Source organism: Trachemys scripta, chromosome 3, assembly GCF_013100865.1.
Source record: "Trachemys scripta elegans isolate TJP31775 chromosome 3, CAS_Tse_1.0, whole genome shotgun sequence".
Classification (NCBI taxonomy): Eukaryota; Metazoa; Chordata; order Testudines; family Emydidae; genus Trachemys; species Trachemys scripta.
Genome location: NC_048300.1, coordinates 38,881,209 through 38,907,786, shown reverse-complemented (window position 1 = coordinate 38,907,786; position 26,578 = coordinate 38,881,209). Strand labels below are relative to the sequence as shown.

The 26,578-nt window shown below is 41.4% G+C and overlaps 1 protein-coding gene across 6 annotated transcripts in view; it reads left to right on the top strand.

The window, feature by feature from the left end:
• EML4 (EMAP like 4) overlaps positions 1 to 23,437 on the top strand; it is a 261,579-nt gene extending 238,142 nt beyond the window's left edge. For all 6 annotated transcript variants that reach the window (XM_034764478.1, XM_034764479.1, XM_034764481.1 and 3 more), the window contains 4 exons: positions 12,634 to 12,721; positions 14,186 to 14,284; positions 19,904 to 20,034; positions 20,661 to 23,437. In XM_034764478.1, coding sequence (XP_034620369.1) covers positions 12,634 to 12,721; positions 14,186 to 14,284; positions 19,904 to 20,034; positions 20,661 to 21,125 — 783 coding nt within the window. In that variant the 3' untranslated portion in view covers positions 21,126 to 23,437. The remainder of the gene's footprint in view (positions 1 to 12,633; positions 12,722 to 14,185; positions 14,285 to 19,903; positions 20,035 to 20,660) is intronic.
• Positions 23,438 to 26,578: the final 3,141 nt, after the last annotated feature.

Sequence of the window (26,578 nt, the reverse complement as noted above, 5' to 3'; positions counted from 1 at the left end):
CCCAATAGTGATCCCCACATGAGGTGCTTGTTGTGCCTTGGTGAGGGACATACTAAAGAGCAGTGTTCCATCTGCATTATTCGCTAAGAGGAGTCAGGTGGCAAGAGACTGGTGGCTGAAGCAGCACCTAGTAGAGCAGCGGTTGCCTTCAGCTCTGTCAAATGATGCCACTCTATGCTTGAGCTCTGCCATTTCCCTCAAGAGGAAGAGGGGTCATTCCCCCTTCCCTGGGAAGAGGGCCCACACAATGAATCAGGACCATTCCAGGACTTGGGGAGACTTATCCTCGTCTCCTAAGAGGAGTGCTGCCTGGCACCGTGCTCCCTCTGACATGCAGGATGGAGCAGGTCCTTCTACTGCTCCCCGATACCACTCTGAGATCAGCCAGAGCCCATATGGTCAGCTCCAGTTCCAGCCATGGGGTGTCCATTGAGTCCAGGACTGATGAAATTGCCACTAGTGCCAATTGTCTTCACACCAGTGGCATACCAGGCAGCATGAGACCTATTTTGCCTCTCAGACCCGGACTCTCCACTGGTACAAGAGTTTGCTCCTGCCATGGCTTCTACCACCTCATCCTCCATTGTACCTTTGGTACCTTCTGGCCATGTGACAGAACTACTGGGCTTTTTGATATGGGCGTTAGCCTGGGGACTTCATCCAAAGCTGGCTTGTTTCCAGGACATCCTGGAGTATTTGTTACAACTTCAGTCTCCTGGTCTTTTTTCTTAGTTCACTGAGAGTCCACCTGATGGCATTTTATCTGCTCATCTATGGGAAGTTGGTGGCAGTAAGGTTCTTGAAAAGAGTCACTTGTCTCCACCGGCTGGTAAAAGAGCCTTTGTGGAACAATAATACTGTCTTTGACACAAGACAGAAAGGTGTTGCTATAATATCTGCAAGGAGAGTGAGGGAGTTGCAGCTTTTATGGTGGAGCCATTACACACAATTTGCTAAAGACAAAGTACCCCTGTAGCCACACCCCAAGTTTTTAATCTTACATGGTTTCCCAGTAACACCTGAACCAAGCTGTGTATTTACCAGTGTTCTTCCCTAAGCAGCATTCAACACCAGAGATCAATATCTTCACACAGTGGATGTCAGGCGATGTTTAGCTTTTTATCTAGCTAGGACCAAATCATTCTATTACTCATCTCGTTTGTTTGTCTCATATGCAGACTGAATGAAGGATCAAGCAGTCTCTTCTGAGTCTATGTCCAGGTGGATAACTTCCTGTATCATAGCAGCATATGAATTAGCCCAGGCTACACCCCCCTCAAAGGGTGTGAGCTCATCCCAAAAGAACCCAGGCAATGCTGATGGCATTCCTAGGTGGCATTTCTATATTAGACATTTGCAGGGCTGCCACATGGTCCTCTGTGCATACTTTTACAAACCACTGTGCCACTCCTGCTGCATCCAGATTAGACGCAAACTTTGGGAATGCAATCCTGAAGTCCTTGTTTAAATAAATTCCAAGCCCCACCTCCTACGAATACCGCTCATGAATCACCTAAGTAGAACACACAACTACATCTACTCAAAGAAAAAAAAATGGTTACCTGCCTGTAACTGTTGTCCTTTGAGATGTGATGCAGATGTGTATTTCACGACCCACCTGCCGTCTGACATTTGATGCTAAGGAAAAGAGGGGGTCAGGGTGATGCTGCCCTTATATGGCCAGAGGAGGGGCTAAGGCGGCAGGGTGTGAACATCACCACTACAGGTCCTGCTAGTCAAAGTTCCAGCTCCGGTGCACTGGGGGTGCACACACCTTAGTAGTAACTATAGGTAGAATACACATCTGCATCACATCAAAAGAACAGCTACAAATAGGTCACAGAGGTTTTTTTCTGAGTTTCTTGGACCCTTTAACATGGCTGAGACTGAAACTGCTCTTGATGAGAAGCAGCAATTTCAAAACATAGCGTAGGTTTATTTTACTCAAGTCTGAATTTAAGGTTATGGTAATAGAATGCTGTCTTTTCTGTGTGAGTGTGTATGTGTACGTACAGTAATAGGGACTTGATCCCTGATTGGGGCTTTTAGGTGATACCACAACAAAAATAATAAATAAAACCTTTTTAAATGTTTAAAGTTAAAATAACAAGGATACAATCCGTATTTTAGACATATTTGCAACATTTTATGTATTTTAATAAGTTGTATATTTTGTTTTACAAGTATAAGAAAGCTTCTCAAACTGCTACATCAATTTGAAATATTTGTTTCAGATTTGGGGGATGGGAAAAAATTGTCCCTGGGATAAGACTATATGCCTAACGCATGCCCAAAATAAATGTGCCAGGTAGAGTTTGTTATTGAAATATAATATTTGTAGTAGAAAAACTGAGCAAATCTTAATGGGTATTATGCATGCCCTTCAGTAATAGACACTGCATCTTTCCTGAGATGTGTTGTTATTAACTAGGGATGTTCAGCTGAGATAGGTTATGTATTTCTAATCATCTGGATTATAGGAAGCACAAGAAGCCTAAGGACTTGTTACATAGTCAGTGAGTGGTATATCCCAGACTATAAAAGAATGTCCTCTCAGTTCTCTGCTCTAATCAGCAGACATCACTGTATTAGCCACAAGTTTCAGCTATTGAAGCAAATGTATATACAGTATCTTTTTGCCCCTTGTGAAGAAATTTTAAATTGGGGGGGAGGAGAGAGAGATTGTCTGCTATTAATATATTTTTCTTTGAAAGAAGACTGAGACTCTTTAATGTTATAATCTCATTGAATTTCACTTTCTTTTGAATAAGTACAAGATCCTAACACACAAAGTTTAATACTTTGTTATGGAAGACAGAAGTCAGTTAATGATGTTGATGTATGGTTACTGTTGTATTTACAATTCAGCATCCATTATGGCTCTGTTATCTTCCAAATTGCCCAAGGGCGTGCGTGTGTGGGTGTGTATACATACATGTACAGAGAGAGAGAAGATCTCTTAACAAAATCTTTTCTAGTTCACCTTTTGACTTAGGCAATATTATCCAGTCATTTATCCACTAGATATTCAGGTCTGCTTGAGAAAGAGAGAAGTCTTGCTACTAGATAGTTGTTGCCAGGGCCCACTCCAGGCACCAGCCGACCAAGCACATTCTTGGGGCGGCACCTGAGAAGGGGTGGCCAATGTTGGGGTGGCGGGGGGCACTCACGGTGTTTTTGTTTTTTGTTTTTCGGCGGGGCGGCGCTTGAGGGTTTTTTGTTTTTTTTTTTTTTTCCCCGGCCGGGCATCGTGGGGGGTGTTTCGGCGGCACAGCGCTGGGGGGGAGGATTCGGCAGCGCGGCCCAGCGCTCGGAGGGTTTGGCCGGCCCAGCCTGGCCCGGCCCTCGAGGGGGGGCCTGGGGTTTGGCCGGCCCAGCGCTCTGGGGGTTTGGGCGGCCCGGCCCAGCGCTCAGGGGAGTGGGGGTTTGGCCAGCGCAGTGCTCCGGGGGTTTGGGCGGCCCGGCACTTGGGGGTTTGGGCGGCCTGGCGCTCGGGGGGTTTGGGCGGCCCGGCGAGGTGTTCGCGGGGGGGTTGGGGGTTTGGCCGGCCCGGCGAGGTGCTGGGGGAGGAGGGTTTGGGCGGTGTGGTGCTCCGGGGGTTTGGGCGGCCCAGCAAGGCGCTGGGGGGGGAGGGGGTTCGGCGGCGCAGCACTGGGGGGAGTTCGCGGCCCGGCACTGGGGGGTGGGGGGGCTCAGTGACCCGGCACTCCGGGGGGTTGGGCGGGGCGGCGCAGCACTGGGGGGGTCTGCAGCGCTGGACGGGGGGTCGGCGGCGCGGTGCTGGGGGGGGGTGTTACGGCGGGGCGGCGCTCTTCTTTTTTGCCTGGAGCGGCAAAAAAGTTAGAGCCGGCCCTGGTTGTTGCTCTCTCCCTCTTCATATCACCACTGTCTGAGGGCAGCCATTTGTAGTTTTCCACATTAAGAACCTCGGATTTCTTTCAGCTATGCTATTTCCACGGAAAGTCATGTTTTGCATGTTATTTGACTGTTTCAGCTGCATAACTTCTGCAGCCCGCGCCCTTATTTATTCCACAGTCATTTTGCAACAGCAGCAAATGAGCTTGTAATTACAAAAGCTCAGTTCCCTCTTAGCAGGGCTTCTATGCCTCTTTCGGCTTGTGCAGAATGCAGCAGCACATTGGCTCACTGAACTGAGCAACCAGCCTATGATCATATTACATGCATCCTGTATTCCTCTACGCTGGCTGCCAGCAAAGTGGTGGATTGATATTAAGCTGGTATTTAACAGGGAGGTATCTGGTTATGTTCAAGACTTTGAGTCCCTTCCTGGCTAGTATATGTCCTCTGGCACCAACTGGGGGGGGGGGGGGGGGGGGGGGAGGGAGAGGGAGTACCACTGTTATACCATAGCCTGGCAGGTGATCCCCAGGTTATACAAGTAATTCCTTCTGGCAATCAACCACCATTCATTTCTTCCAGCTGGTAAACATTGTTTAAATCCACCCAGAAGTGTTTTTATATTTGAACTAGGCTGTCAATTAATCGCAGTTAACTCACGCGATTAACTCAAAAAAATTAATCGTGATTAATCGCACTTATAACAATAGAATACCAACTGAAATTTATTTAATATTATTGGATTTTTTTCTACATTTTCAATATTGATTTCATTTACAACACAGAATGTAAAGTGCACAGTTCTAACTTTATATTATTATTTTTGATTACAAATATATGCACTGTAAAAATGATAAACAAAAGAAATAGTATTTTTCAATTCACCTCATACAAGTACTGTAGTGCAGTCTCTTTATTGTGAAAATGTAACTTAGAAATGTAGATTTTTTTTTTTTTTTGGTTACATAACTGCACTCAAAAACAAAACAATGTAAAACTTTAGAGCCTACAAGTCCACTCAGTCCTACTTCTTATTCTTCCGATCGCTAAAACAAAGAAGTTTGTTTACAGTGATGGGAGATACTGCTGCCTGCTTCTTATTTACAATGTCACCTGAAAGTGAGAACAGGCATTCGCATGGCACTTTTGTAGCTGGCGTTGCAAGGTATTTACATGCCAGATATGCTAAACATTTTATGCCCCCTCATGCTTTGGCCACCATTCCAGAGAATATACTTCCATGCTGATGATGCTCGTTAAAAAAATAATGCATAAATTAAATTTGTGACTGTACTCCTTGACAGCCCTAATTTGAACCAGTGTCAGCCCATGTGTAATATCCCCATTTTCCATTATTCATGAGCGTAGTATCCCCTTACTGGGAGAATATACTGGTTAGAAATACTATTAGCCTTTAATAGGTAGAATTTCTGATTATCCGAAGATATCATTTCAGTTCATGCAGCTGTCTGAAGAGCCAATCACAGGACTGGACAGCCCCATGAAATAGAGAGGAGGCACTATATAATTGGTACGATAGCAACAAGCTAGCAGTTTTACATTACTTTTTGTAAAACTTGCACTTTTTCCATAGCTGAGAGGCTAAAAGTTGCTGGTTGCTGAGGAAACAGATAGAGAGGTACATGTAAGCTGATAAGTAACAGTCAGCATGGATTTGTCAAGAACAAATTGTGTCAACCAACCTAATAGCTTTCTTTGACATGGTAACAAGCCTTGTGGATGGGAGGAAGAGATAGATCTAGACTTTAGTAAGACATGCCCGTCTCATAAACTAGGGAAATACAACCTAGATGGAGCTACTATAAGGTGGGTGCATAACTGGGTGGAAAACTGTTCCCAGAGAGTAGCTATGTGTGATTCACAGTCAAGCTGGAAAGGCATATCAAGTGGGGTCCCCCAGGGATCAGTTCTGGGTCCAATTTTGTTCAATAGTTTCATCAATGATTTAGATAATGGCATAGTACACTTATAGTTTGCGGATGATAACAAGCTGGGAGGGATTGCAAGTGCTTTGGAGGATAGGATAAAAATTCAAAATGATCCGGACAAACTGGAGAAATGGTCTGAAGTAAATAGGATGAAATTCAAAAAGGACAAATGCAGGAAGGAACAATCAATTGCACACATACAAGATGGAAAATGACTGCCTAGGAAGGAGTACTGCAGAAAGGGATCTGGGGGTCATAGTAGATCACAAGCTAAATATGAGTCAATAATGTATCGCTGTTGCAAAAAAAGCAAACATCATTCTGGGATGTATTAGCAGGAGTGTTGTAAGCAAGAGACCAGGAGTAATCCTTCCGCTTTACTCCGTGCTAATTAGTCCTCAATTGGAGTTTTGTGTCCAGTTCTGGGTGCCTCATTTCAGGAAAGATGTGGACAAATTAGAGAAATTCCAGAGAAGAACAACCAAAATGATTAAAGTTCTATAAAACATGACCTATGAGAGAAGATTGAAAAAAATGGGTTTGTTTAGTCTGGAGGAGAAGACTGAGGGGGACATGATAACAATTTTCAAGTACATAAAAGTTTGTTAGAAGGAAGAGGGAGAAAAAAATTTCTCCTTAACCTCTAAGGATAGGACAAGAAGCAATGGGCTTAAATTGCAGCAAGGGCAGTTTAGGTTGTACATTAGGAAAAACTTCCTAACAGTCAGGGTGGTTAAGCACTGGAATAAATTGCCTAGTGGAATCTCCATCACTGGAAATTTTTAAGAACAGGTTAGACAAACACCTGTCAGGAATGGTCTAGATCAGTGCTTCTCAAATTTTGTACTGGTGACCCCTTTCACATAGCAAGCTTGTGAGTGTGACCCCCCCCCTTATAAATTAAAAACACTTTTTTATATATTTAACACCATTATAAATGCTGGAGGTGAAGCGGGGTTTGGGTGGAGGCTGACAGCTCGCGACTCGCCATGTAATGACCTCGCAACCTGCTGAAGGGTCTAGATAATATTTAGTCCTGCCATGAGTGCAGGGGGCTGGAGTAGATGACCTGTCGAGGTCCCTTTCAGTTCTATGTAGAACCAAATCATCTCTGAATCACCCTGACAGCATCCTAATTAAGCAATATTTCTATCCGTGCTATACATTGCAGCTAATATAATTTGGATCTCTGTTCATTAAAATTGGCTAGTTGATTGCTACAGAAAATCATGGGGCTGGATTATATACTCCTTATTTCTGAGAAGTCTCATTTTACCCAGTCTTAAGCCATGTGAAGAGCACCTAGATATTATGGGGTGGGCGACTCATAACAGGTTGTAATAATAATGTGAATGATTCTCATTAATCTTAGATGTCAAGTAGATTTCCAAATAAAATGAGGTACAGTAGGTATACTTAAAATGTTCCTTACAGATATAGAAATATAAAAAAGTTTTCATGATATTCCCTATACTTAAAATGGGGAATATCTCCAAAGCTGAAAGGAATTTTTTAAGTGTGCTCAGTGTATGCTATAACATGATTTAATTATTATTCATCATTATCTGTTACTTATTCATTCAGGGCCACAAACATCTTGATTTTTACTGTTGCTTCAAAGAAGGGTAAATTGCAGTCTGAGCCGTGGACATTGTGATCCATGGATTATGAATTTACCGCCTGAGTCCATTGAGGCAGATAAACATTAGCAGTGAACGGGGAGGGAGGCTTCTGTCCAGCCAGATATTTTCAATAGCCAGTTATAAGTGCACAGTGTGTGAAAGGAAGTGTGCCTCTCTGTGGTAGCTGCTGAAGGAAGATTTTTATTGGAATATAAAATTGTGCTGTTTAAAATATTATAACAGCGTTTTATGTTTAGATTCATCCTGTCACGGTTGCTTGCTTGAAGGGATTTTCCAGCACAGATTCCCCCTTGCCAATAGCTTTGTTCACCCTCCCACCACCCCAAGGAATTTTAACAGCTGCCAAAGGTCTGGCAGGATTTAATAAACGGCTGTCCAATTTTTTTTTCCATGTTGGAGTTAGTTTGCAACTTTTAAGAATTTGAAAAAAGGGAGGAAAAAATCCTGTCGCACTTTGTGTTTAATTTTTTTTCAGTGTATTGTAGGTCTCATAAAATATAATGCATCCTTCCCTCAACTACGGTATAGGTCTGTCAATCAACAATAAATTAATAACCTCAAAGGCCATGACTAATCCCGAAGTACATAATATCATCAGGACTAGTCATTTTCCTAAATGTAGCAAGTCCTCTAGGAGACACTGGCAGGTCGGAGAGGAGAATGATAAATATATCTTTATATACATGCTGTATAATTTTGCAAGAAACTCAGCAACCATCAGAGATATTTATATAAGAACTTCGATGGATGCATTGTGTGGCTGCTAAAAAGAGGGCTCACTGGCGAAGGACCATGCACCGGGTCCTGAGTCACACACATCTGCAGAGGGAGATGGGGCAGAGAGTGACTATCCTCATGCCATGCAGTAGACTAGAGGATGAATGGAGGTGGGGAGGCCATCTTCTGGTGGATATGGAGGAGGTTCATTAAGGAAAGGAGAGGGAAGAAAAGGTGGTAGGGGGAACAAGAGTCAAGTTCCCCATTCTCTCTCCACAAGTGTAAGGTTCATTCATGAATACTGAGAACCTGCTCCCATGAATTTTGACATTGACTTAAATAAGAACAGGATCAGGCCTAAGGGTTTTAACACAGAGGTTATCGTGAGTGTGGGTTTGTCAGTTACACTGATGACCTTGTGTTCGTAGGGAAGAGTGACTTTGTGTTTTGGCACTAGTTGAATATGCACATGCTGTAGGGCAAATAGCGGGGATTAATGACGGATATATAAGGTTATGCTCATAATGCTAGCTATTGATCCATCAACCTTGCATTGTGGCCGTTTGCCAAAGTATCCTAACTACTTAGGAGAGTCCAGGGCTGTAAACTAAATGCTGACACATTTATGATTTAAATCAACTTTAACATCTGAAAAAGAAAGATAGTAGATTTGGATTTTGTCAGAAGACTGAAACAAAGTGCTCCATTACAAAGTACGTACAGCAGGGGTCTCAAACACGCAGCCCCCGGGGTTATTTTCTGTGGCCCGCGAGCCCCTCGCAGCCTCCCCCCCGCCCTTCCCCCAGTGTTTACCTAGAGCGGCTCTGGCCGGACATGCACCGGGGGCAGGGCAGGCTCCCTGCCTGCCTGCCCTGCCCCGCGCTGCTCCGAGAAGAAGCTGGCATGTGGGGAAGGGGGGGTGGAAGGTCTGTGTGTTGCTGTTACTTCAGGCAGCGCCCCCAGCAGCTCCAATTGGCCGGGAACAGGGAACCGCAGCCAATGAGAGCTGCTGGGGGCGGTGCATGAAGCAACAGCAACACACAGCCCCTCCGCCCCCCCCCTTCCCCATATTCCAGCCTCTTGCGGGGGCAGGGCAGGCAGGCAGGGAGCCTGCCCTGCCCCCGGTACGCGCCGGGCCAGATCCTGCCCCCCCAACCCCTCCTGCAGCCGAACCCCCTGCCCTGAGCCCCCTGCCGCACTCTGCACCCCAACCCCCTGCCTTGAATGCCCTGCCTCACCCCGCACTCCTCCTGCATCCCAATCCACTGCCCTGAGCCCCCTGCCGCACCCTAACCCCCTGCTGTACCCCACACCCCTCCTGCACCCCACACCCCAACTCCCTGCCCTGAGCCCCCACCACACCCCACACTCCTCCTGCACCCCCTGGGGGCAGGGAGGGGGCAGAGTTGGGGGTAGGGATTTCAGGGAAGGGGTTGGAATGGGGGCAGGGAAGGGATGGGAAGAGGCAGGGCAGAGGCGGGGCCTCATGGAAACGGTGGAGTGGGGGCGGGACCGAGGGCGGCAGGGGGAGGTGTCAGTAATGTACTAGTCCTCATGTGGCCCTCATGGTCATTTGAGTTTGAGACCCCTGACGTACAGCAATGCTGACTGATGTCACAGTTCATGTTTTACACAAGATTTGCTAGAGCATATAATTTGACTAGAGTTACTTCGTTTTAATGCTATGTAAAGAAAGGCTCATTTGAATACAAGATTTCATTTGTAATCTGGTTTGACTAACCTTGTTAATTAATTCTAATGAATATTTCGATATTAACTTGGTTAATTAATTCTGCCGGTATGATATGTAGATGCAGATTTCTTAGGGCCAGATTGTGATTGGCTAGAACACAGAGATGAATAGGAAGAGGAAGCACATAAGGAGGCTCCTACCCCATTACCCATCACATGACACTCACAGTTCTTGTGTTCAGGGTATTGCAGGAGCTGTTCCCTTCATACTTATGCCGGGGTGCATATTGCCACAACGATGTGGAGAAAAAGGTGGGGCAGTGCCCTCCACCCTACCCCTGCCAATGGACAATCAAACTAGGGGAATATAATGCAGACACTGGTAGGATGTAGCAGCAAATGTGGTCCCAGAATTCATCATGGAGTGATGCAGCTTCCCAGGGCTGTGTCCATTAGCGTGGTTAAAACCTTTAAAATTAGACATACAGCCATTGTTCAAATAGTGCTATGGCCTGATTCCACAACCTTTCCTCACGTGAGTAGTCTTTATTTGTGCAAATAGTCCCGTTACAATCAGTGGGAGGCAAGGTTACTTGTGTGACTAAGCGTTGTAGGATTAGGCCCTTTTGTGCAGTGTATTTGTAGCTGATTGGGGCAAGAGCAATCGTTACTAGAAAAAGAACAATATTCACAGCAAATTAATCTGATAGCTCATCTCCCTGTGTATATTGTAACATGAATTTGTCCTGCAAGAGTTTTGCCCAGCTCAAATTGAAAACTCTTGGTTATATTATATTTGCTAGTTCAAAGTGTTTTCTAAAGGCTATAGTATATATTTATCTTTCTGTAGTTTTCCATATCAACTTGCTGTAGATTTACAATCTAATAAAAATCATACTTGTTCAAAACTAAATACAGCAAAACCAGTATTTGCTGGTTCTTTGGGCTGCCAGTTATGTCAGTGGCCTAGCAGAAGTAGACTTTTACTAAAGGTCAAACAGAAGTGTACTTGAATCCTTACAGACACTTTAAATTGCTCCCTTGAGAAACAGAATTGCATGTTAAAGGTTGTATTTAAGTGGAGGTTTCAGTGTAATGTAGCCATGCACAAGAAAAACCTTGTTTTTCAGAAACCAGTTATAAAGTTAGGGTTTCATTCTGTAGTTGGATTTCTTATTATGACTTGATCAGTGTAATAATATAGATGATATGGAGGGATTTAAAATCTGCAGTGCAGTAATCTGAAATTGAAGCTGTGCAGGTGTGCATTTTAAAAAGGTGTTAATTGAGTAGGATAGATAGAAACATAAAGCAGGGATCAGGTGCAGGTTTCTTAGTAAAAACAGAGCGTACAAATCCTGAGCTCTGTAATCTGCAACCTTTCAAGATATTACCTCACCCACCTTGTTATTTTCTGCAGTCATTTAAAAATTGGTTTGTATTACATATCTGTCATGTTTCTGAGTTTCAGTGTGGATTTATAACTTACCAAGAGACTGTTCAGAGTTGTGAACCGTTTCCAAATAAAAAGCTTTTTCATTGCGATTTCTGGATTAATTTTCTACCACCTGAACAAATGTAGTATTCCCTTTCCTTCCCTCTGTGCTAGCCTGGGGCTGCCTAGAATGAGCTTATTAAGGGGAAGTTTGAGCCCTTTTAAATAGTTTACTCTGCTGTTCCGTAAAAATAAGAACTGGTAGCAGAATGTAAGATTATTGGCAAAACTGTATGAAAAGTTAATTTGCTGCAGCATGGACGGTGTAAGAATAAGTGAGCTTTCCGTGAGTCTACGCTGGCTTCTTGTGGTGTTGAATCTGCCTAATTTATAAAAGCAATGTTTATAAGACTTCAAGCTCATTTATTTGTAATCATTTAATCATCCTTAAAGGAGAAAAGTAGGAGACAGCTATTGGAATTCTTTGTTGTTCATCAGAGTGTCAGTGTTCTGTATTGCTAAGGTTTGTGGGCCACGTTTCCACAAGAGCCCAGCACCCGTAGCTCCCACTAGGCTGAACTTTCACAAGAACTCATCTCCTGGCGGCTGCAGTTGAAATCAATGGGTGCTGTACATTTCTGAAAATCCAGCCAATTACTCAGGTGCCTAAACAGGAGCTGAGCTTGTCTAAAAACCCAGTTGCAACCGTGAGTGCGGAGCACTTCTGAAAATCTGCCATTTCCCCCTACCTTTAGTAATGCAAACTCATGCATTTAGTCTCGTTTGCCCTATCAAAAGACAATTGACTGATTCAAAGTAGAGCTCTGCTCTGTCATTCATAGAATATCAGGGTTGGAAGGGACCTCAGGAGGTCATCTAGTCCAACCCCCTGCTCAAAGCAGGACCAATCCCCAGACATATTTGGCCCCCTCAGGGATTAAACTCACAACCCTAGGTTTAGCAGGCCAATGCTCAAACCACTGAGCTATCCCTCCCCCCTCCATACTTGAACAACTTGTCTGCTTGGATTAATTGGTACCGTGAAGAGGCAATACCATGGAAGAATCCACCTTACTCTGAAACTCTAATAGGTTACGGGAAAGGCACTTTGCCAGATTCATGTTTGTTTAGTCATTGGCAAATGTCTCTCTGTGTAATAGGAATCTTTACAGGAATGCAAATGTTTGCAGTAGATCCTGGAAAAAGAACAACTCATTACTACTTCTGATTTTAATTATCCTATGCCTTGTTAGTTTTTCAGTCATCACCGGACAAGTTTATGTTTTAATGATGATGGAAGTTAAAAGTTTCATGTTGGCATTATTGTGTTATTCTTTAGGGACATTCCAGCTATATTACACACCTTGACTGGTCCCCGGACAACAAGTATATAATGTCAAACTCAGGAGACTATGAAATACTATACTGTAAGTATGAAATTAAATTATATGTACGGGACAGAAATTTGCCTTAGCAATCATAATACATGGAAGAATGTATGTGGTCAGGGCGGTCTGTGCAAAATGCTTTCTGACAAAGGAACTAATTTGAACTTTTGTAACCTGATATCCTGATATTATTCAGAGCTGTGTATTACCTAATGGCAATTCCAAATATAGTTTACTTCTCTACAAGGTCATAAATCAGGATAACAACTTAGAATTTACAGAACAAATGGCACTAGGTTGTGATGTTGCTCCAAAAGGTTTTGCACTTTGAAAATAGTATGTATAAGTTGTCTATTTAGTATCAACAGTGTGATCTATTGAAGTGTGTAAGATTTGAAAGAGAAAAGCTTGAACCAATACAAGTATTTATATAGCTGTATAGTAATCGTATTTGCATACCTTGTGCCTTTTTTAAATGTGTTTATTTAACTATTAGATGTGTCTAATAGCAACTATGCAGAACCACACCTAAAGCAAGGTGAACTGGTCAGAGCACAGACATTTTAATCTATTTAAAAAAATAGATTCCCCCCCTATTCTGTTTGGAGGAAGTCATCAGTTTGGAATTGATGGGCTGTGGCTCCTTTCTTTACAGGCATGAAGAACCACTATTGGCAAATGAAAAATGACTAGCACCTTCTCAGGTCTATTCCACCCATTGCAACTCAGCTGTCAACTGTCAGCTGATAGTTCTGTATCTGAGGGTACGTCTACACTTACCTCCGGGTCCGGCGGCAGGCAATCGATGTTCTGGGATCGATTTATCGCGTCTGGTCTAGACGCGATAAATCGATCCCGGAAGTGAATCTGCCCTAAGTTTCTGTGACCTTAATTGTCTATGGAGTGAGGTGAAGGGCTGCAACCCATCAATGCCAAACTGCTGAACAGAAAGACATAATCATTCCCTTTCTGGTTACAAGGTGAAAGGGAATTGAGACTCCCATGGCAAATGGTTCCTCACTAACCAGAATCATGATTTTTTAAAAGTGAACTTCCTGAGAGAGTGAGTGACTACTAATTCTAACAAGTATGGGGTCTGGCAGCATGGGGGCTGAGATATTCATTGTAACATTTTATAAAGCACTTAATGAGGGACCCAAGAAATGGGGGTGGGGGTTACTTCCCAATTCTGATCTTAGGCCACTGTAAATTAGAAGTAATGGAAGGTGAAATTGAAGTAGTTGGAGAGACATAGGTGTAAAATCTGTGTAAATGAGAGGAGAGTCAGGCTCTTGGGTCCAAAATAAAGCTCAGAAGTACTTGGAATTTGGTGAAGGATCTCTCCCACAATGGAGGAATCTAGTACTGGCTTTGTCATTGGCTTGCCAGAATGGTTTAAAAAATTGCACTTAATTAGTTTCTCCAACTTTCTTAGTGTCTTCAAGGAACAAAATAGGTGGATCTAATTCATATGCCATTACTGTTAATTCACTTCTTTTAAAGGGGACATTCCAAGTGGCTGTAAACTTATCAGGAATCGTTCGGATTGTAAGGATATAGATTGGACGACGTACACTTGTGTGCTAGGGTTTCAAGTGTTTGGTAAGCACCATTTAACTTACTTTTAACTTGCTTTTACCCTTTATTTTGTTTAACCTTTATTATGCTAGATTTTATCATTGGAAATACTCGATTAATGCTCATGGTACGGTTATTGGAATGTCAGTACAGAATTGCTTCAGTTATCTCCCGGTAGTATTATCAGATACCCCCAACAATTCCCTTATGTCTGACGCACCATCCCAGGAGACTGACCGCAATACTGGTCATGTGATCAATCTTAAGCAGGATGTAGCTCTCTGAAGGTAGATATTCTCCATAGATAATACATATTCATCATCCATTTAATATTACAGGTTTGGGATTTTTTTGTTCTACTCATTTTAGATTCTGGAGTTGGCCTTGAGACATAAACTGTTGTGTTTTGAGAGATGGTACTGGGGATGGGAATGGGGAGGAGAGAAAGTACAGTAAAGATCTGAGGTGTATACTTTGTACTGTGTAGTCCATGACTCAGGAGGGTGGCTACACCATTTGAGGACTACAATCAAAGATCAGCAATGTGCCCTATGTCTGCAAAGAGGAGTGCTTTAAAAAATGAAGCAGATTTTTTAAAACAAATCTACAAAAATTTAAAGAACGGACAGTGTTATGTATGATTTTTATACCAAAACTCAGGGCTGTGGCTGAATAGTTCAAGTTATTTTCTGCAAAATGGCATTCTGTCAGTCCTAAGTAAAAGCCCTTCTGTGAAATGTTGAGAGATATTGTTCAACCTGCCAATGTTGTGAACCAAATCATGTGAGCAGGGTGCTAAATGTTTCACATTCACCACTAGTACAAGAGATCTGCCTCTGGTGTTCACACTCATATGAAACATAAAAAGTAGGTAGAAGCAAGTCAGTAAATTCTTGGGGATGAGAAATAAGAGCGTGCAAAGCTTTCTTCTTGGCTAATGGGAGTTCACTTTTCAATACCAATTTATTTGCTGGAAGGAAGAAAATAGAGAAATGTTTTTCTGAATGCTTACTCTTCATGTAGCCTTTGATGATAACCACATACCCCCTCTGAGAGGATCTCCTTAATACGTAAGTGCTCTAGAAGGGCTACATTTAAGTTGGTGGCTACAGTGACACTCTTGTATGTCAAATAAGCTGGGCACCTGACAGTTTGGTCTTTATAATCGAAAACCTACAGTCCTTTCTCTTTAGAGGTGGATAGTTGAGATATGCTGGAATATGCCTCTGGTGTAGGTGAACAGATACCTACACTGCTGCTTGCTGGTATTTTGATTAGGATTCTGGCACCTGTTAGCCTGAAAATTTAATTTAATGTTCTATGTGCACATGTTTATCCAATCTCTGTTGATGGCATTCAGAGCAGATGGCTGCTTTCTCCTGAAGCTCTGAGTGTGTAAGACTGGATTGATTAATGATATTTGTCTGCAGCTTTGATTTCCTAACTTTCTTTGCTGTTATGGGGCAAATACTGAAAGAGTGAAAACTGTACCATGAAAGAATAGGTATTGTTAGTGGCTCACAGAAGCTTCGTCAGATAGCAATGAGGAAGTGCAAGGAGACAAGCTTTCAGCATTTTCATGAGAGTTTAATGTCCTGGTCAGTGAGCAATACAATACTTTAAAGGAGGCAAAAGGACTGAGCCAGGCCTGTACCCTCTGTTATGTTATGATAGGATTTGAGGCACTCCTTTTACATTTTTTTCTACTTTACATTTTGAGTTAATGAAAGATGCCATCTTGCACGCACTAAAACTACAGCAGCACTACATTTAGCAACATAGCAGATACAATGTGGGCAGCAGCTGTATCAGATTCCCTACTCTTTCTCAGAAGTGCCCTTCAACCAGGATATAAAGGGACAATGTCGGGAGATGCAAGAGGAATTCTGTTTCCATGCTCAATCAGTCATTAGCTATATTGCTGACGTTGCATACAAGAAAGTCAGTTGTGGTTGTACCAGTATCTGTATGATTTGAACATTTATTCACTTTGATTTGGATTTAGACCACCAGCTCATTCTATTTAGCAGCCGTCAGATAGGAGCTAGTGATGACCTGGGCCAAATTCAACTCAGATGACATGCAGATGAACAGCTCTGTATTTCATGCAGATGAACAGCTCTGTATTTCATTACCAGTACCCTATGCCATTCAGGCCCTTTCTTTCTCTTGTGTCTTTTAAACTGCATTTCAGTTGCTAGTAATTCTGGTCAGAGTTTCTGATTTATCTCCATTCCATCCAGATTATTATGCACTATTACTATTATGTACTAAAGTTTTATTAAACTTAACAGCTCTCAGATTCTTCAGAGTTCTAAGGGGTTTTGGGTTCACAATGGAAAGTGAAATCTGAGTGATACTTCTGAATGAAAAATCCACCAGTGACTCATCTGTGTGTTTAAAAATAAAGTGAGCACAGCAAATAGCGTGACATCAGTTATTCTGCCAAAAATCATTTGTCATCTTCAAGGTGTAGTTGCAAACTTAAAAGGTTCCAGGCCCATCATGTTTTAATTTTCTACTGTCGAGCATTCCTGGTCCTTACAAACATCCAGGACCGATGACTTAGTCTCAAATTAAAGCATTGTCATCCAGCATGAGACTTGAGTTCGATTCCTTGTTCAGCCACTGACCTGCTGTGACGCTGGGCAAGTCACTTCACCTTTCAGGGCGTGTTTCCCATACCTTCCTTTGACTTTTTTCTGTTCAGATTGTAAGCTTTTTTAGACATGGACTGTCTCATGTCTGCTACAGTGCCTAGCACAAAAGGACAGTATCCTATAGGGGCTACTTATACTGTCATACAAAATAATAGTAATAATATGAACATTGCTATTTTTAAAAGTTTTTAAACATTCGATCCTTTTTTTTTTTTTTTTTTTTAACCCTGTCAGCCATGTTGATGGGTTACTCTTGTCATACTTTCCTGAATCCTTGAAAGGAAAAATCCTATTAGTTTGTTAAAACATATTATCTTTTTGTTAAGACTGCTAATATCAAATTGGCGTATACTATAGAGCCCTCTCTCTCATTATAAATTAAGAAACAGGACATAGTATAGCTCTCTGGTCAACATCTGTCCAGAATGGCATCTGTAATTTCAGGAAGCAGATAAAATTGTAGAGTTGTTGCTTAAGAAAATTCTTTATTTAGGCTCCTAAATATAAACGTCAAAGAAATGTCTGCAGCAGAGTTTTGAATATATTCTAAAGTTCATTTATTTGCCACACCTGCTGGTTATACTATATTAATAGATTAAGAAGATCTTTTAAGATCAAACGATTTAGTTCTAGCTGCTTGAAAATTCTTGAGATATTTATTTATGAAACAGACATCATTACTGTTGAGACATTCGAAATATTGCCCAACAATTTCCTTAGCAATTCATGTTGTTCACTTTGGTAACTTATCTGCAGTAACATTCGCTTGCGTCAAATATCCTCCAATACTGGCCAGGCTCCCTCCTCTTTCCTTAAACAATGTGAAGAATTAGGCATACCTTTTAGTTTTCCCATGGCTTCTATCTTCTAGATAAAATTTCCTGACCCAGTGAAAAGTGTCACAAACAACTTTCATATAAACTAGTGAATAGAGGTGTTGCTTTTTATAACAATTTCAGATGTGAACAAGTTGTTTACTTTAAAAAATTTTGCAATGTTGAAAATATAATGCTGTAAAACTTTCAGGCTGGCACTAAACCTACAGTTTACTCTGAGTTCCCTAATGTTTCTGTCCTAATGATACAAAGAAATGGCAGAAGTATTTTTAATGCCTAAACCAGTGGTCTCCAACCTTTTTACGCACAAGATCATTTTTTGAATTTAAGTGCAACCCAGGATCTGCCCCCACCCCACTCACTCCACACACCCCCGTCACTCGCTGTCCCCCACCCTCACACACTTTCGGCAGAGAGTTGGGGTTTGGGAGGGGGTGCGGGCTCTGGGCTGAGCCTGAAGCAGAGGGTTGGGATGCAGGAGTGGGTGAGGGGTGCAAGCTTTGGGAGGGAGTTTAGGAACAGGAGGGAGCTCCAGGCTGAGGCAGAGTGTTAGGGTGAAGGAGGGGGTATGGGATGCTGGCTCCAGGAGGGAGCTCAGGGCTGGGGCAGATGTTCAGGGTGCAGGAAGGGGGTTCAGGGTGCAGGAGGGGGTATAGGGTGCTGGCTCCGGGAAGGGGGCTTCAGGGCTGGGGGTTGGGGTGTGGGAGGGGTGCGGGCTGCCCCCAGGTAGCATTTACCTCGGGTGGCTCCTGGCCAGCGGCACAGTGGGACTAAGGCAGGCTCCCTGCCTACCCCGGCCCCACACCGCTCCCGGAAGCAGTCAGCACGCCTGTGCGACCCCAGGGGGGGCGGGGAGCACATGACTCCGCTCACTGTTCCTGCCTGCAAGCACCACCCCCGCGGCTCTCATTGGCCACAGTTCCCCGTTCCTGGCCAGTGGAAGCTGCGAGGGCGGTGCTTGCAGGAAGGAGCAGCGTGTGGAGACCCCTCCCAACACCCCCTCCCCTTGTCCCTCTTCTCCCCCACCCCAGGGCCACGCTGGCCACTTCCGGGAGTGGCGTGGGGCCAAGGTAGGCAGGGAGCCTGCCTTAGCCCCCCTGTGCCACCGGACTTTTAGTGGCCGGAGATCGCAATTGACTGTCAGAGGCTCCAGGATCAACCAGTCGACTGCGATCTACCGGTTGGTGACCATTGGCCTAAACCAATGCTAGTCGCTGGGGGAAGATATGCCTTCCCTGGCTATTTTGATCATTGACATCCTTTACAATCACGATGCCTAAAAAATGCAACAAAACAAAAAAGGCTCTTCATATTTATACAACTCCTGGTCACCCAGCAAGTGATGGTGAATTGTAAAAGTTGGCACCATGGAGTAAAGTATCATATTTTAATTCTTAGTTTACCCTTTTTCCAGCTTTGCTCTTAGATATGCAAGACAATTTTTACTGCATGTTGAAGCTCAAGAGCTTGCTTGTTTTTTTAATTCAGTGCTCCTCCTCCGTTCCTTCACACGATGTTACTTTTCTTCTCTCTAGACATCTCAGTTCTGTGCTTTGGACTTAAGTGCAGTTCACTATGTATTTGTTTTATTTAAGCACTATTTTCATATATGGCACATGTCCAGGCTGACTTTCTGTGCAAACTATGATGATTAGTGGTCTGATTCTAATCATACTGCCATTAGAAAGAGGGTTCCACTACACAATAATTATTTTGCTCCAAAAAATTGTTTAAAAATAAAAATTTCAATTAATATAGTGTGCTGCATTTAAGTTTCTTACATAAACTCTTCAAAAACTCACATCACTTTTAGAACATGAATACAATGTACCAAACAGTGTTCATTTAAGAATTATCTGTTTTGGCAACAAGTTGAATTTGAAGTTAAGCACTTGTGCATCTATATTTGCAGGATTGGGGTCTTGAATAGCAAATTTAGCAAGTCAGATAAATTTTCTTGGCGTGACAACATATAAACTTGAGTTCAATATCCTATTCAGTTTCCTAATTTAATTTGATAAATGCATTGTTTGGCATTATTTTTAGCCTTATTTTAGGTTTCATGGATTATATTATTGCTTCAGGATTTTTTTAAATTTTGTTTTTAAATTACTGTTACTAAATATCTCTGTGTGACCATATCCTAGGAGTATGGCCTGAAGGATCAGATGGGACGGATATAAATGCTCTTGTCAGATCTCGTAATCGAAAGGTGATAGCAGTTGCTGATGATTTCTGTAAGGTCCATCTCTTTCAGTATCCCTGCTCCAAGCCAAAGGTAAGTTTAGATTACTGTGGGGTGTATTATAGGCAGGGTCGTAGCAAATGTTACGGTCGCCTGACACTTCCCCTTATAAGACCCTATTTTCATTTGCAACTTTGCAACTTTGGCAAACTTTAATCATTTGGGGTGAAATTTTCCATGCCAGATGGTTCCGCTATTTGTAAGATGGGTCCCCACAGCAGATCCATCCCGTGCACTGAATGAGACAGGAACTCTGTCAAAATAATAGTGTGTAGGAAGAGAATAAATTATTTATAAAATAATTTTGTTTGCCACTTGGTGACAAACTAAATGTGTTGCTGGATGTTTTAAAGTTATCTGTTTTTTTAAAGTCTGTATCTGGCCCTTTCCAAGTACAGATTTCATGAGGACATATAGCCAGCCCAAACGTGGAAAAGTCTCCTATAATTTAGAATGTATACAATTCAGTAATAATACTCAAGAGAAAAGTATATCTTTAGGGGGCTGGGAATTGAATGCAGATTGGTGTATATAAAATATTCTTTGGAATACTTCAACAGATATTTCAGTTGTGTTTTGATATTAACAAATAAGAGGAAAAGATTGTGACAGTTAATTCCTCTCTCTCTCTCTCCCCCCTCCCCCATTTGTTTCAATAGGCCCCCAGTCACAAATACAGTGCTCACAGCAGTCATGTGACAAATGTCAGCTTTACACATAATGATGGTCACTTGATTTCAACTGGAGGGAAAGACATGAGTATTATTCAGTGGAGACTTGTGGAGAAGATAACTTTGCCACAAAATGACATTGTAGTAGAAATTGGTACAACCAAAGCACCCATCCCTGCCAATGAAAGTGTGGTAGAGTCCCCTGCACCTCTTTCACAATCATTTGATGAAATGGCACAAAATGAAAGCCTAACCGACAGCTCTCTCACATGTTTGGAGAGCAATTTGGAGCAGACTGTGGAGGCCAATGAAGAGCAAAGTGAGGAGCAAAGTGAAGGGAGCAGTCTGGATCCAGGTGAGCCAAGCTACGAAGAACCATCTAATGAAACAAGTGAGGAGCAAAGTGAATCCACTGTTACTGAAGACCAGCAAGATAATTCACCAGTGTCTTAACACTTCAAACTCAGATGGTCTTTATTTTCCATTGGTGTGTGTGCTTTCATAAAAGGGAGAGGGTTTAAATAGGGGAGGGGGACTAGCTGAGATTTATGCCCACTCCAGCTGTTGGGTTTCAGTGAGATTTTTAGTCTGATTTTGTTTCAATATGTGAACTATCCCAAGGGCCCAGCTTGACAGTTTATGTCAAGAACTGGTCAAAGTTAGTAGTGGGACATGACTGTAGGTTCATTTTTAATTCTGAAATTGCTGTCAGGAAGTGGCATGATGTAAATACTGGAAAAAAGGTTAGTTCTAAGGAAAAGCTGAAATAAACCACTTTAATCATGTGAAAGTGTTTTCTGGAAGTACTAACACCAAACAGAAGCACTGAATAAATACCAGCTGAATAATACTATGCTGTTTTTCCAGGTGCATAAAAAAAAAACTGAAAAATTAATTTTGTGGAGCTGTTCTTTCTTTTTTAATGGGAAAAAAGAGGAAAAACAAGAGAATAATGCCATGTTCATGAAACTGCCTTCTTAATCTAACACATATGCAATTTTCTAACACTACTAATTCCTAATGGAGTGTGGACATGCTTGCAGTCTGTCTGCCCTAGGTGCTGCTCATTCTAAGGCAAATCATATCAAGGAACAGTTTTTATTGATCCTTGTGTATAGTCCTATTTAATCCTAGAACTTTAACCAAACATTGGTTTGTTTATGAATTATTGATAACCTAAAAGTTGATTAAAATGTAAGAGGCAATTGTGTTTTCAAAGAATTGCTCGCCTTGATATTTTGAAACTCAAGAATCTTTATGTTGACCTTGATGTGAACAGAAGAGAATGCATGACAAGAAAACAAAAGTCTGATGGTTCTAGGGTTAAACGTAGGGTTCAAGCAGAAATTGTTCCCTTACTACTAGGAGAAATATAAATATAGTTAAATTGTTAAATTGGTGCTTGGCATTAGTATAGTAAGATGTTATCTTTTTTTCCCCTATTTTGGGATGACTTTAAGAATCAATAAACTGCAAATGTTTTTTTACTGGCTCCTTTAGCAGTCATGATAATATCACAATAATTTAGATAATGTTGCATATTTTGAGATTTCCTCTCTTTTTTTTTTTTTTTTTTTTTTTTTTTTTGGTGATTTTTCTCTCGCCGAGTTGCTGTAAGCGATGCAGCTCTTATGTGGCTATACCTGGCCAGTTACAGGATATCATGGCATTTGTTATTCATTTGGAAAGTAAAATTTTTTTTTTTTTTTTTTTTTTTACAAAACTTGTCAGACAGCTACAATTGTTTCTTAAGTACATAAGTTTCCTACATTAAAAAGAAAAAATAGATTACTGACAAATATGCATTTCCTATGTACTTGTTTATATTTTGATTACATAGAATTTTTTAACTTGCTGCATTGTGCTGATATTTTAGGTTTTAGTTAGAAAGTCTTGTTTAGAAACTTTGGATGAGTTCATAAGTCTTAAGTGTGCGAGCGTTTACGTGATTGTGCCATTCCAAAGTGCATCAAAACTGTCATTCCCTTTCTAGTATCTTCTCAGGAGTAATGCTACAGATCAGGTATTTAGTCATCATTTGGTAAGATCAGAAAACTCAAATGGACTCCCAAAGGATATTTAGAACATTTATATATATATAAAATATCCTCTTGTTTACAACAGTTCTAGAAAACCTCAAAATAGTTCTCTTCAAATGAAGGGAGATGTGGATTCCAAGCAACCCAACTGTTTAAACTGTGCTCTGTACATAGTATTTTATTGGAGAGCTCTAGTGTGTCTGACTTACAGTTTTGCCAAATAATAGTGACAGAAGATAAAGATCAGCTCATCAAATTATATGGTTTCAAATGAGGAATATGCTGTAAGGTGAGAAAATAATTCTAATAAAGGATAAAGGTTTATCAAAGCTAGTGAGGCACAGAGCTCTCTCTATCATTTTTATGAACTCCACATAAGCAACACATGTCATTTTGAAACATCCATCACTTAGGGGTTGCCATGTAAAGTGAGAGTTATAGTTGTGTTATTCTTGTGTTGTCGTTCAAAAGACTCAACTAATATGCAAAAAGCCTTACAGCTTTCAATTGCTGGCAACTACTGTTTAACCGATAATTAAATCTGTGATAATGGATGGAAATGGGTGGGATTACGTCACTGTAGATGTTTTAGACAAATAATTGTGAATGAAATATGATTCAGAGTGTTTCATGTGAAGATGTTTGAGCCATTTCTATCTATCATGCATTCCTGTCTCATGGCAGAAAATTTTGAAGATAAAAAAAACAATAAAATAATCAAAATAATACGTTGTCTTTGTCTTTCAATATAAGTGCTGATTCCTTTATATACATATTAAATGTCAGTTTTCATCAGATCCCTTAATGTGTTTATCAGATTATTTTTTATTTCTTTCTTTAATACCTTCTTGTCTCTGACTAATGCTTTTGCTGGTAACCCTCTTCCTGGCTAATAAAGGGTACCTATTCACCAGGAAAAACAGGAAATACTCGTACTACTCCAAATGACATTAATGTGAGCAGACTTACATTCTGCTCACTGCTTTGGAAATGAACCCCTAAGTGATTGGGGTTTAGACACATTCCATTGATGGACTAATAGCTTGGCAAGACCACAGTATAGCAGTTGATTAAGGAGATCACAATACTGGGTAGAATATTGTTGTGCTTTACTGGACTCTACATAGACTTTATGCCCTGATGTTGTTTATTGAAACACTACCAGGAAATGTAGAATGTGTCCTACTGAAAGATACATGAAGGTTACAGTTGTATTTTGGATATAATGTAGTAAGCAATCATGCTTTCACTTCACTGTCATCATTGTAGGTCAATATTGGGGAGCTAGTAGTGACCCCTATATATTTATGTTGCCTTAACACTTGCCACCATTAAAGATTCTTGTGATTTTTTTTCTTGTTTTTTTTTTAAGAATCTGTAACATCTCTGTTGCTTGCTGCAGACCTTTGAAATTCAGGAGAGAGAAGAGAAGGGCCTTTTCTTTGTCCCATGAAATTCCATTCATCCAAGTTTGACTGAGATATCAACTGCAGGCCAATCTCCCACCAACCACCCTCACTGCGGACACGGCACTTGGCACCAGTTGCCCATTTGGGATAGTGGCTTTCTGATAATGCCAGCTAACATGCTTAGTCCTGTAGCTCAAGTGTTAGGTGTCTGTTCTGGGGCTGAAGGCTCTTGGTTCAAACTCTGCTGATAGTTCACAATGGAGGGGCACAAAGGGTTAGTTGCACTTAATTATTTTTTTTTTAATGTAGGGAATTGTATTTTAAAAATCTACATTAAAAACATTATTTGGGTTCAAGTCAAGTTATTGAAAGTTAGGAGATGCCAGGTTTATGGATGCCTGTGCAACCTTAATTTGCCCCCTTTGTCCTTATGGTACATCCTTTAAATAAGTGATCACATATATCTTTTTCTACAGAACCCTTGCCTTATTCAGTGCTCAGGATAGACACAGAAGGGAAGGAAATTAAGGTGGTACGGGCCACTGTGAATCTGACATTTCTTAACTTTTGAGTACTTGACTTTACAACCTAAATAATGTTATTCTAACAGTCTTAGTATATAATATATATTAAGATGCAGCATTGTATTTTCACTGGTTCCCACAATATAATGCACACATTCTAGTTTTAATTTAATTTAGAAAATTAGGCCTAAATTCAATCTTCATGTTAGGCTGATGTAACCCACTATTCACTATATTTTGTGTCTTGCCTGTGCCCAATCTACAGCTGATGTGAGTGTGTTACGGCCCACAGCTAAAGAGCTTTTGACTGTTGGAGATCCCTGGTTCAAGTGTCCACCAAGATGGTGGTGTCATAAGTGAAGGTTTGTCTGTGATTTGAACTGCTTCGGGCCACAAATGCTTTGTATGAGCTTCCTCAGGGGAAGCATGTAACTCACTAGTCAGTGTGTGTTACCTGTCCCCCTTGTGCCCAGGCCATGGAGGATGTGAATGTGTTACATCTGTCAGCCAATGTCTGCCTCTTTAGCCTATGCTTTCAGTTTTGGACATCCCCAGTTCAATCCCTCGTGTCTGCCAAAATGGCGACTGTCATACTAGGTTAGAAAGCTTCCCTTCCATTTCCAAATATATTCTTTTGTGAAGAAACATAAACTAGTAACAGAGTAGCAGCCATGTTAGTCTGTATCCACAAAAAGAACAGGAGTACTTGTGGCACCTTAGAGACTAACAAATTTATTAGAGCATAAGCTTTCGTGGGCTACTGCCCACTTCTTCGGATGCATATAGCATGGAACATATATTGAGGAGATATATATATACACACATACAGAGAGCATGAACAGGTGGGAGTTGTCTTACCAACTCTGAGAGGCCAATTAAATAAGAGAAAAAAATTTTTTTGAAGTGATAATCAAGCTAGGCCAGTACAGACAGTTTGATAAGAAGTGTGAGAATACTTACAAGGGGAGATAGATGCAATGTTTGTAATGGCTCAGCCATTCCCAGTCCTTAGTCTCTAAGGTGCCACAAGTACTCCTGTTCTTTTTATAAACTAGTAATGTTACAATGTAAGCAGCATTGGTGATTCAATAGGTGGCACTTTTCTTCAAGTCAGTACTGAACCAATGCCCATCGTGCTGAGGGCATCACTTGTGCTGGAGAGTGTCTTCCAACCCGAGATATAAGGCTTGGACTCTGTACGTCATAAAATATCCAATGGCACCTCTCCGAATAATGGAGTTGCCAATCCTGGTGTCCTAAATTCCAACTTGATATATACAAATCTATCATAAGTGTGTGTGTGGGTGGGTCCCCATTACCATAATATCTGAGCATCTCAAAAACTCTCATATTCATCCTCACAACACTTCTGTGAGATAAGAAAATACGATCCTCCTTGTTTGACAGATGGAAAATAACACAAAGAGACTAGGTAACTTGCGTAGGTCACACAGGGTTATTACAATCTGCCTACCAAAATTTGCAAGTAAATAGAGTAGGGAAATCCTGTCTCCATGGAAGTCACTCGGTGTCTTGCCATTGACTTCATGGCAAATAATCTTCACTTACTCTCCTAAACTGCTATTCAAAGTTGCTATACGTCATTGACATACTTCACCCCAGTGGTTCATGAAGAGATCTTTATGTAACCATTACAGGGCTAATTAACATTGGGATCTACACATGGAAGTTGCTATTTGGGTATATTTTACCTGTGTAATAATTATCTATGTATGGTCTATGGATGTTTTTTGGTAAACTTTTTGTATAATGCAAGTATGAAAACTCAAGCAGCTTGTTTGTAGCTAAGTTACACTTTCATTGGAGCTAAAGTAAATTGTTCACTAACTTTCTGAAAAATGGCCAAGTGCTGTTTTCTGGCATATGCGTTGTATAAGTCAGTAAGGCAGTACACTTTGCCGTCCTTGTCCACT